This window comes from Mauremys mutica, chromosome 2 (assembly GCF_020497125.1).
Source record: "Mauremys mutica isolate MM-2020 ecotype Southern chromosome 2, ASM2049712v1, whole genome shotgun sequence".
In the NCBI taxonomy this organism is placed as follows: Eukaryota; Metazoa; Chordata; order Testudines; family Geoemydidae; genus Mauremys; species Mauremys mutica.
The window spans coordinates 277,505,003-277,517,510 of record NC_059073.1 but is presented as its reverse complement, the minus strand read 5'-3'; the positions used below and the strand labels follow the sequence as shown (position 1 = coordinate 277,517,510).

At 46.9% G+C, this 12,508-nt stretch overlaps 1 protein-coding gene across 12 annotated transcripts in view; it reads right to left on the bottom strand.

Moving 5' to 3' along the window:
* Positions 1-12,508, bottom strand: part of CNPY1 (canopy FGF signaling regulator 1) — an 87,070-nt gene that overhangs the window by 63,011 nt on the left and 11,551 nt on the right. For 6 of the 12 annotated variants that reach the window (XM_045006988.1, XM_045006992.1, XM_045006989.1 and 3 more), the window contains exon 2: positions 5,922-6,027. The exons of 4 other annotated variants lie outside the window; for them this stretch is intronic. In XM_045006988.1, coding sequence (XP_044862923.1) covers positions 5,922-6,018 — 97 coding nt within the window. In that variant the 5' untranslated portion in view covers positions 6,019-6,027. Of the gene's footprint in view, positions 1-5,921; positions 6,028-10,986; positions 11,276-12,508 lie in introns of those variants that run through there. 2 more of the 12 variants (XM_045006991.1, XM_045006987.1) reach the window with 2 other exon arrangements.

Sequence of the window (12,508 nt, the reverse complement as noted above, 5' to 3'; positions counted from 1 at the left end):
TTCAATAGAATCCTATAGGTTTAATCACTGTTAAAAACTATGGAATTTTACAAGCTTGGTTCCACAAGGCTAGAATGAATGGCTAGTTAGAGGGAAAGGAGAGTGTTAGGGAACAATGACTCAATGTGGCACTTATCCTAATTTCTCAGGTCATTAATTCTGAGCAGTAACAATTTCCCCTCTGGGTGTTTTTGTTTTTTTAATGCAAGGTGAAGGTGAGGAGTGTGTACGCACAGCAGGTGAAGGGGAAGTGAAACCAATGGTAGGATACCAACTTTATGAGCCATGCTGCCAGAGCTGAAGAAGACAGTCCAGGGAGCCTGAAGGAGAGTGACTCTGGGTTCTATGTTGAGATCCAGCCATCTCTGGTGTCTCTGCTTTCCTCTCCTGTTTCAGACCGTGATCTCACTAAGACTGCACTGCCACAGGTCCCACCTCCCAGCAGGGACCAAGAGTCTGCTGAAGAGTTAGGCACATTCTGAGACAAGTCCTCCCTTTCCCACATACTAAATCAAAGGTGTCTACATTAGGGTTTGTCTACACTAGGAATTTTTACCAAAAATTTCCCACCAGTGGAAGCATTAGTGTAGATAAGGCTCCTGCAGTCAGCAGTGTATTTAATACCTTGTCCTTTAGATCTGCTCTAAGCAGGGTTAGACACCAGTGCTAAAAAGCCAAGTAGCCACTCTATACTAGAGCTCCCTCTATTGTTACCATCAGTGGAACTACACTCGTGGTAGCCATGGTGGGAACTTTTGCCAAAACCCTAGTGACACAACCTCTGAGACAAAGAGCAATATCATTTATTGACTATGCAATTACCATAATGTCTAGCAAACAGGGTCACATGTGGCAAACTAACTCCTCTAGACATCAAACTTTAGACTTATTCTGGCTGGAGCATCTTAGATACTTTATTAATTATTCTTTAACAAATGGTGAGTTTAGGGGATTTTTATGTCTGGAAGATTACCTACTTATACTCTACTGAACAGGTTCTATAATGAGAACATACCGTAAGTCTTCAGCAGACAATATTCTTTGTTTCAGAATATGGTGGGACTGTTCCAATTTGACCGAACTGAAAAGCAGCTTAGAAAATAGAAAGCACCTCAAATTCAGAAAGGAAGATGAAGGATGAAAAGAGGACAGTATGCAGTCTTCTGGGAATGAAAAACCAGAGAAGGGATGAGAGGGGAGTGAAGGGGGATGATCTTGTTTATTCTAAGGAAAATATCTGGGGTTTTTTCCCCCCTCCATCATTTGGAATCTTTAAATCAAGACTGGATATCTTTCTAAAATATACATTCTAGTTCAATCACAAGTTATGTGGCCGGAAGTGTGGAAGTTCAGGAACCGAGGCTGAGAATTTGTAACAGTACAAATAATATAGTACAAGTAGCCAGAAAAAGACGTTTATTTTAAGTTTCAGATCTGATATCCATTTGTTTGATCCCAACAAATAAATAAATTTATCAGCCACAGAGCAGAATATTGCAACACAATCAGACTACTTAGAGACCAGGAACAGGCTGTCCTCCGATCCCAGTTTAAAATCTCAAATACTTTTTTATAAGACCTCTGACTAAAGCAATAAGCATGAAAGGATTCCAGTTAATCAGATACGTATTTCCTTATTTAACTGTAACATCAGTAATTAAGCTTGCAGTACGTTCTTAAGAGATAGAATCTTTATTTAATTACAAGTTTGTTTGTTTGTTTTTTAAAAAAGGCTATATTGTTGGTTAAGTAACTGTACTGAGTTTTTTGCATATGATTAAAGAGTGGAAAGATGTTCTCTCCTTCACTTTCTGTCCTGGACAATTGTGCAGCACGCCAGTGTTTAAGAACTGCCATATTCTACCTCAGAGGTGGCTGCACATCAGCACTGTTTGAAGGTATATCTTTACCTCAACAGAACGCTGTCCTCGGGAACCAAAAAAATCTTACCGCGTTATAGGTGAAACCGCGTTATATTGAACTTGCTCTGATCCACCGGACTGCGCAGCCCCGCCACCCTCCGGAGCACTGCTTTACCGCGTTATATCCAAATTCGTGTTATATCGGGTCGCGTTATATCGAGGTAGAGGTGTATTTCTTTTAAATCTAGATTGGTTTCTAGGCCACTATTAGATGTTTTGAGAAGAAAACTACTATATAAACTGCTCAGGACAGGGGTGCTGGAACAATCTGTATAGTGGGGGGTGCTGAGAGCCTTTGAACCAAACTGTAAACCCTGGATATGATGGAAATCACTTCAAACCAGGGTGTGTGGCAGTACCTCTAGTTCCAGCATCTATGACTCAGGAATTATATATTTTATACTGGATGGCTGCTTGAGGTGAGGATCATGTCTTACTGTACTGGGCTGTAAAACACCCAGCACAGCTTTGTATGTCATAAATAAGTAAATAAAAATAAAAGATATTTCCAATATTATCTATACAAGAAATTACCTCACCTACCTTGCTCTCATAAATAAGACACACAAACAACATTAACACTCAGAAGTTAGGAAATGCCAGAATGAAGAGACCCATGAAGGAGGCTGTTTTCTGTAGAAGTTCTGTAGAACCCATAGCTCTTTGTTGCAGAAGTTGGAAGGTGTTGGAAGGCAGGCGATTATAGGAAAAGGAAGAATGGTCTCATGGTTAAAGCAGCTGAATGCTGCCCTGGAGAACTGGATTCTATCCCTGCTTCTGCCAGAGAGTTCCTGCGTGATGCTGGGCAAGTCACTTAAACCTATCTGTTCATGGGTGGCCACTGTGTGCTCCTCATTTTCTGCATGCTCAACATGAGACCCTGGGGTTTGATTTGCAGAAGTACTGATCTCTCCCAGCTGCAAATGAGGTCAATGGGAGCTGTGCTTGGAACACAAAGAGCTATATAATGCTAAGTACTCTGAAAAATGAGCTCCTAGACACCTACATTGGGCACTCAAAATTAGTGGACACTTTTGACCTTAATCTCTCCATGCATCAGTTCCCCATGTGTAAAATGGGGATATCACCACCCCATCACCTCACTTCCACTCAAGGAAGTGGTCTGAAAGCAGCCCCCTGCCTATGTCCTCACTGTCTGGACCCCCCGTCCAGGGCAGGTGGGGGGCCCCGCTCCCCACAGCTGTCCGCGTGGCTCTGGCCCCAACTTGGCTCTGGCCAGTGGGTGGGGCCTCGGAGCTACAGTCCGGCCATAAGACAGGACCCACACAGGGCCAGGCCGCTGTGGGGAGATGCAGTGGACCCTCTACTGCCCGTGAGGGGGGTGGGGGGCCTGAGGAGAGCAGCACCTGGCCCATGTACCCGCCTCCCAGGCTCTCCATCCAGGACAGATGGAGGGTCCTCAGCTCCTCACAGCTGCCTGCATGGTTCTTACCACGGCTGGGCTGTAGCTCCAAACCCCCACCGCCTGCCCTGATCCAGGTCAGGGACAAAGCCGCACGGGCAGCTGTGGGGAGCTGGCATGGAGTCACGGACCCGCCACTTCCACCTGCCCTGGGCAGTCAGGTCAGCAACTGTAGGGAAAGTCCTGCTCAGCCCCTGCAGCCCTCAGTTGGAGCATGCTCAGTGCAATTGCTGGAGAATTTAGTTGCCAAACTAACAAGTCTTAATTGAGCACATGTGAACAGCAGTTTTTCAAAGATGTACAATTTGGCCTTTTAAAGCAAACAAACAAACAAACAAACAAAAACAGGAGCAGCAAAAGGCATATCCCTGAAACCAGGGTAAACCTCAGAGGCTCAGAGCTAAGTGTCAAGTTCCCACTGTAAAACATGGGAGCATTAAAACTTCAACAAAAAGGCTGTAAAAAAATTTAACATAAGCAAACCCCTTTCCCCCCCGAATCTCATTCTTAGAAACAACAGAACCATTTTTGCTGAATTTTCCCCCAAACTTTCAGCCTGAGGCAGGCATCTGGCCTGGAAAATTTCAGCCCAAACAGTGAAAGTTTGGCAAAGTTATAATAAACCGAAAACAGGATTAGTGGGAAGTGTCGGGAAACATTAATTATAGGTGACAGTGCCAGTTCTGCCTGTAATAGGCAGCCCAAATATATTCCCAGCCAGTTAAAATAATACAACTATCACAAAGTTAAAAACAAACAGTTCTTGGAACAAAGAGGTTATTGGGCTTAAATAGATCTAATATTGGCTGACAGGTACTAATGCCTCAGCTCCCAATTTCTCAAATCACTGAAACGGCCTACAGATGCACAGTCACTGCTCAGCCTGGCACCCTGGTTCTTTCTGCTGCTTGCACAGAATGCAGGGTGGTATCTCTCAAAACTGTTGTGCTTGCATCACCCAAGGCTTTGTCAAGGGATCCTGGCACTGAGATATGGCTGCATCTGAAGCCCCAGCATTCATGAGGGAGGATTTATTTCAATATGTTGTTGAAACGATCTGATGTCAGGTTATTTGTCTCAGGGGGACACATGTTTCTTGTAGTTTGTTAAGCCATCTGTTAAGAAATTCAGCCACTTGTCTCTCTGCTATGAGACCACAGATGGAGAGTTTTTCCCCTTGTGTGCACTACTGTCAATATATGCCAAAGCCTTGTTATTTGGAGCCAGGTGGAATTACCAACGAGATGAGAGAGCTTTGGATGAAAGGTGCGATATGGGTAGCCCTGCATACAGGCAATACTCATGAACAAAGCCAGGCTCTCTCTGCCTAGTGCAGTGGCATTTTAAATGCCTCCATGCTACCTCTCAAGCATGCCAGATCTATCTTCCTGCGCAGCACCAAACTGCAATTTCAGGAGAAGCTGCTCCTGAGACACTGTTTTCAGAAGTGCCAATTTAGAGCTTTAATAGACAGGTAGAGCTGCTGCAGGATGCAGGGACATAGGCAAGTTTGCAATGAAAGGGTGTATGATTTAAACGGCTAGGGAGGGGATTGGATGGCTGAAGGAAGTGACAAGAGGCTGTGGAGCCTCTCTAATCTAGGCTACTGGTTTGAATCTCTTCTAGGCTGGCAGTGACTGAAGTATCGATGCCAGATGATAGCTGTTTGGCGGCTGGCGTGCCAGGACAAGGGGTCTATGCAGGTACAGAAAAATATGAAATTCTACAATTCAGAGTCTCCCTGTGGAGATTCTGCTGCCTTCAACAGGATCTAAGCTAGCACTTGGTTAAAAATTAAGATTCTAATCCTGACTGCAAAGAAAATGGAGTCTGCAGAGAGATAAATACAGCACTAAGAGGTACTAAAATCCCCCAGTCACTTTAAAGGGTTATTAGCTTTAAGTGTCGATAATGTTACCTTTACACGGCTGATTCTCACACCATAAACATCCAGCTAACATCTCCCCAGTGCGGCTGGGTGCATCCACCACACCCCGGTGTGGGGTTCCTTAGGAAGGATGTTGTATAGAAAAGTGCAGTTTGGTCTGAATGGTCTCCCTTCCTTTCACCATATCTTAGACAGGGAGATTTAGCCACCATAGAACATTTTTTAATGTACAAGAAAATGGCCATCCTCTTCCTGCCCTGGAGCACCATGCGGACTGTAGCCCTTCATGAAATTTCCCAGGTGGACTGGCCCTTTAAAAGAGTCTTGGTATCCTCCTGGAAGAAGAGACTCAGCAGCTACCAGCAGGAGGCAGCAAAGTTGCTGGACCTCCCTCCGTATGGCAGAGACAAGATTTTGAGAGCGACGAGTGTTCAGGAAAGTTGTTCAGAAAATGCACAAAAACCAGAAACAAACATTTCTAAAAAAAAAAAGTTAGCAAAATTCCCCCCATCCCGGCTCCATTTCCTGACCATCTCTAGCACTCAGCACCTCTGGAAATCAGGCTGCTTTTATAGCGGGCCTGTGTTTAAAGGCACCTACGTTTGAAAACTTTGGCAGAGTTTTATCTGTGAAATGTCAAAGTACAAGAATGCAAAAAAATCCCAACCCAAACCAACCAACCACTAACCTCCACAAAACACCTCTTGATCTCGCTCTCCCTCCACATTGTTACTGGATAAGGTTAGTAGCAGCAGCAACAGCAAACGAAGCAGAACCATTCTCATAGTCTCTACCTAAGGAAACAAGCAATAACCATCCTCAGCGCTTCTCTAGGCAGCTTTTTATTAGGCCCAATTCTGAAGGTGATCAGCCCCTCACAAGATCAGATCCCTACATCTTTAAACAGGGTACAAATATTGAGCAAGGTCCCAGGCGGGCAATGAGATGCCTGCAAACAGACACTTCAGTAGGATGGTGGGGGTGGGTGGGAGTGCAGGGGTCCTTCCACATTGCTGGATTGGAGCCTAATTGACCACGTGAAAAGAAAAAAGAAAAGAAAAAAAGTCCCACACTTTTCAGTATAACATTACAGTTTATAAAAAGAAGCCCCAAGTTACAGAAATCATCACTATTTCTGCCAAAATTTAAATATACAGAGGTATGTAAACAGAAGTAACATTTTAAAATACAGATATTTAACTATATTTGTACATTGTTATGTCTCTAAAACATATAAAACTCTATAGCTAAAGCAGCTTAGGGCATACTAGGGGACACAGGAGTGGGAGGCCTTACATAGGGCAATACTTCAATTTTAGTTTTAAAAAAGTGATGGAAGCATGGGCAGCGGGTATAATAGGCCTTTGCCTTCCCTGGCAGCCGCCCCCGAGGGACACCTGGACTACGGTGGCCACGCCCCTTCCCTGAGGCCTCCCCACCCACCGCCTGCTGCTACTGATGCCTGCCTACCTGCACTCCACCTCCCCCGCCCCCAGGTCCCCGCTGCTCGCCATGTCCCTTCTCCTTGGGGGCGGGGGAGCGAGGATGGATGCTGCTAGCAGCATGCAGCGGGTGGGGGCATCTCATGGGGAAGTGAGGCGGCTCAGCCAGGCACTAGGGCCACCAGCTTGGTGCTCGAGCAGGAGGGAGCAGCTTGGCTCAGCCCAACACTCTGGCGGGGCGGGGGGAGGGTAACTCGACTCAGCCCAGTGCTGGGGGAGGGCAGCTCAGCCTGGTGCTTGGGCAAGAGCAGCGCAGTGCTCCGGGGGGGGGGGGGGGGGGGAGACGACTTGACTCAGCCTGGCGGCTCGGCCCGCGCTGGGAGTGGCCTAGTGTGATGCTCGGCCTAGTGCTGAGGTTAGGAGGACTGTCCCAGGGTGGTGGCTGTCCCACTTGTGGGGACACCATTGACATCCAGACAGTTGTCAAAGCAAAGTTGACATCCTTTACATGGCTGATTCTCACACCATAAACATCCAGACAGTTGTCAAAGCAGTGCCAATGGGATTTTAATCTGCCAAATGCACATCCCACCACCACCCTACAGCTACTGAGCATGTAGTTGAACCTTCTTTTGCCAAGCCCTCTGAAATCAGGACATGGTTTCATAGGCCATGCCGAAAAGGGGGTATGTGGGGCCCCCTAAAATAACAGTGGGGACAGTGATTTCATTCATAACAATGACAGTTGGTGGAAATAATATCCCAGCTAGACCATGAAGGTAGAGGCATGATCTCAGGAAAACTCTGGCATCATGCACCTGTCCAGAAGATCCCACGTTTGTGTCCATGAGCCTGCCTCTGTGGTGGACTAGGGCCTGCATAATGATGAAGTAGGACTCTTTTCAGTTTATGTACTCATGCTCCTTGTGGAGGACAGCCTATAGGCACATGAGCGCTAGCCGCAGCGCAGGTGGGAAAGCCCAATCTCTCAAAGCTGGCAGTTATTTCAGGAACGTTGTTTTTTCCTGTCACCTTTGGGTAAATCATAGTCCTCATTGCCGCACAAAGTCCACTACCAGAACCCCTGCAGTTGACTTGCCAGCACCAAACTGGTTATCCAAGGACCTGTAGCAGTCTGGGGTAGCCAGCTTCCAGAAGGGCATAGCAATTTGTATCCGGACCAGCATGGCCTCTCTTATGCATGTGCCCTGGTGCTGGAGGGTTGGAGAAATTCCTGGAACTGTGTGATCAACTGTGTGCTTCATGCAGAAGTTTTGGACCCATGGTTGGTCATCCTAGGTCCATATGATGATGTGATCCCACCAGTCTGTGCTCGTGGCCCTGCTCCAGAAGCAGCTATCTACACAATGGGGAATCAGTAGTTATGGAAACAGGCATGAGCGGCATCAGCTTCCGTGTCTGTATCCCATCCAAGAGGTATCTTCAATAGGACAAAAACTGCCACCACAACATGCATCTCACAGATGCATTGCCTGATTCCTAAGACAGGAGGGAAAGCGTGAGCAGGAGTTTCTCCACCGGTGCTGAATCCATGTCACTGACTCTAGTTGCAGGGAGCATGCAAACCCCAAAATGGCTTGGCCAGATGTATTGGTGGGCTAAGAGCACTTCCAGTCAAGTGCTGTGGGCTGGACAGACAAGTGTTCCCACAATACACTGCGAACCAAGACCTAAAGTAGCTACAGTTAGCAAGTGCACTAAGAACCCTGGGATGTGCCCCCAGAACCAGCCAAGTCAGACTCATATCTGTGTAGTGCATTGTGGATGGATTGGCATGGGTATGAAGCTCGCATAGCAATGTGGTGTGGATGCTCAAGCATGATCTTGGAAAGAACAGGTTTGCAGGTGCGAGTCCCCTAAACCCGGGTTTACTATGTACTGGAGATATACCCACTAGCTATACCCAGGCTCTAAGGTCAGTTCAGTACAGGGGTCTACAGATAACCACGTTATTGTAATGCCTTTGGACTGTCCTCTGGCCAGCAAACCTCAGACCTATATCATCCTGCTGCAGCTACTACTGGTCCCCAGACAGCACAGGATGTTTCTCTGTCCACCATCCCCAGCCCCTAGGCTGCTGCCTTCGGCCTGTGGCTCCTGCACTAAACCACTAATGCAGTCTCTGGGTATCTCCAGAGCCTAATCACCTCTGTCTTCATGTACTACCCTTTCCTGTACCCTGAAGGTCAGCGTTCTCTGCTGGCTGGATGATGAGCTGGGGCTAACACAGTGCCCAGTAATAAGCCCACAGGTTTGTTACAGATGTTTTGATTGGGCACATCAGCTAGGCAGCCTACGGCAGGGCTACCTGGCTTGATTTTAAGGCTGCCTCACCTTAACAGAATCCCTGGGAGAGAGAGGCAGCTGTATTTCTGCTTGACCTTTTCTAGGTTGAATCCTCCCTTTGTCACAGCTGTTTTTATGGGCACAGTAGATGTGCCATTTGTAGCCACTGCTGAGAATCTAGCCCACTGTACAGATAAAAGCTTACCTGTGTTAGATGCAGCGCTGTTGTAGCTGTGTCAGCCCCAGGATACTAGAGTGAGAAGGTGGGTGAGGTAATCTCTTTTAATGAGCCAACTTCTGCTGATGAAAGAGACAAGCTTTTGAACTTACACAGAGCTCTTCTTCAGGTCATGTGTGTAACCAGAGAACGAAGGCTGGTGAGGGCCGAATGTTGAAAGCAGTAGAAGGTGATGCCTGCTGGTTCTCAAAGCCAGAGAAATGAAGTCAAAGGGCAAGAGAGGGCTGAAAGATACCGGGGTCTTCTTGACTGTTGGGGCTATGGGTGTGTAACCCACACATCTCCTGGGTGTGGTGTCTTGTCCCCTCTACTGGCACCGAGGCCACTTAGAGATTAATGAGTCTGCCACAGCCTTTTTGCTCATGCAGTAGATGGTCATGCATTTAGCTCCAGAAGTCCCAGGTTTGGTCCTGCCTGCCTACGACGGGGGTCTGTTGGCATTACAGTTATAGGACTTGACGTTTGGACTTGTTCTCTTACAGTTTATGTGCATGGGAGTGTTGTAGTAAATTAACCCCGCCAAGGACCATAGTACTCAGAAAGACTGTTTGAACTATTTCTGGGGACTCTGAAGAAGGCAAACTGAGGCAGGTCCACTTGCGATGCGGCCTGCCACAGGAGGCAGCTCCGGTCAGGGCCTCCCTTTGACACTACCTCCCCCCCACACACACTTTTTCCATCTTCCTCACTTTCTTGCCTTTCCCCTTATTTTTCCATTTTGAAAAAGGAGGCAGGGGTGGGAGAAGAAGAGGAGGGGCAAGTAATGACTGGAAAAAAAATTAACACACCCCACACACACACACAACTTTTCCTTACTTGGATTGAAAATAAGGAAAGTTTGGGGGTGGGGAGGAACATTTCCCACACATATTTGGATTAACAAAAACAAAATTTTTCTTCAAGGGAGAACAAAGTTTTGGCTGTAAATTTGCAACCTGCTCTTTTTTAAAACCAGGCTAATGAGCAGCAATAAGGCGACTTCTGTACAACAGCCCTCAGGAAGCAGCACCCTCCTTGAATTCACCACAGGACAGTGGGTGTGAATCAGATCACATGCAGAGGCTCTTGCACAGCTAAACCCTGCTGCTAACAAATGCCTTACAGTGTATGACCAAGGTTTAGAAAGCATCGCATGCAACCAAAGCCGTAAGCTGGATACTATAATGAAAATGTATAATAGAGATACAATGCTATGAGGCCTCTTGATCACTAAGGCCCTAATCCTGCAAACTGAACTCAGTGGAGTTGCTCATATGCATAAGTATTTGCAGCATCAGCAGTTTTTATTCCATGCTAAAGTAAAAAAGGCTTGACTAAAATTGCATGAAGATACTAGCATCATCAGTTCTTACTTTATCTGAACCAGTTTATCCATCCCCAGTATACGGTATGGAATAACATGCCTAGCACGGTCAGTGATGCATAAACTTGATAGGGGGTTGCCGTGGGAGATTCCCTTTGCATTCTATTCACAGCCAAGTTTCAAAACAACTCAGGCTGCTGCCTCAGAAACCAAATAGGCAATCTTCCAAACCTAAAAGTCAGCAACAAACCACAGTGTAAATGGAGATTTAAAAAACAAACAAACAAACAAAAAAGCTACCTATGGCTTGAACACTCCTTAAACTCCAAAAAGTACAGATCTTTCCCTAACATTTCCTTGACCTGAAAAATAAAGTGTGTGATATTGCATTTACAACTGATCAGTGCAGAAATAAGAAGAAAAACCTCATGACAATTCCAGGGTGTAATGTCACAGCACTCACCACTGTGGCATCTCCTGCTGGCTGCTCCGGGAATTAGCTCAGTCCAGCTCCAGAGTGCCCTCTGCAGGTGGTGTCTTGCCCATTGTCTGCTCTACTCCACTGTTTTGGACCCACGTTGGTCCCCCACTCCAGCACTGCTCACTACTTCTAACAGGGGTCACAGCAGTCCTTGGGCTTGCACCCACTGCAGGGGCCAAACACAACCCAAAGTCTAGCCCCTCACTTCAGGAGCAAGTTGCAGTCTGTCTTGGCCATGCTCCTCCACAGCCAGGTGCAGTGCAAGGTGGGGACCCAGGCCTGCCTGCCAGGGGCAGCTCTAGGCATCAGCAAAGCAAGCAGCTGCTTGGGGCAGCCCATTTGCAGGGGCGGCAGCTGGCAGGGATCCAGCCTGGAAGCTGAGAACCAACAGGGGGCCCTAGGAGCTGTAGTTCCTTGATTAGCTCCCTGCCTATAGAGCCAGCCCTGGAGCAGGGAAAGAACTACATTTCCCAGCATTCCCTTGGCCATTATCAACAGGAAAGGAAGGGGGAGGGAATATGGTAGCTGAAACCTCATGCTGCAGCTTGCTGTGAATGGAGAGCCCACTGCTAGAGCGGGGTGGTACTGTGAATGGAGAGCAAGTGTGCCCAAGGAGTAGAAGGCTTTGGCCCAGATATCCCCTTCAGAAGACATCCCCAGACTGGATTAAGGATATTGGTGTGACCTCACCTTGCAGCCCCCAAAGAAGGAATTGGGTGGACTCAGTGGACAGTGCCCCTCTCTATCTGAAGCCTAGCAAGGGAGGTATGTGGATCCCACTAGAATTTAAAATGAAAAGTAAGGGAGGGGAGGCTCTGGGCCTGGGCAGCTTTAGATACAGTACCAGGCACGTAGGAGGATTTCCACTTCTGAGCCATGGAAGCAGAAATTGACTTTTCCTTTCCAGATTTAGCTAATATTCAGAAAGGGAATCTAGCACCTGCCTTCCAGATTTGAACACCTCAAAATTCAGGAGTGCTCAAGCTCAATTTGGGCAGCTCTTACTTCATTTCTCCCAAATCAAATATACTGATCCACTGTAACTTGCTGTAGAAAAAGTAGAATAAAATTGAGCAAGAAATGCTTCCCAGTGGTTTTTAGCACTGGAATTGCTATTTTCAACAGCCATTGCCTTTTTTTTATTTTTTTAGTTTTATTTGTTTAAAAGGAAGACAGTGATATTGCATTGGCAAATTCCCCATAGAAAGAAAGAGTGGAACAAGAGAATAATAAAGGCACCTCAACTTTTCCTCATTTATGTAGGACAGTCTTACAATATGCATCCAGATATCCTCCAATCACACAAGCTGAAAATTGTTCCACTTTACTGCAGCTCTGTAACCATATGGGAACCAATCCTGTCTGTGTTCTGTGCACATCCAAAATTCCTGCTGAATGACCCGCCCTGGGAGCGAGTTACCAGTGACCCAGGGCTGGGGCAGAAGGAGGATGCGGGGTGGGAGGGGGAGCCCAGGGCTGGGGTAGCTGGGGGGTGTGGGTGGAG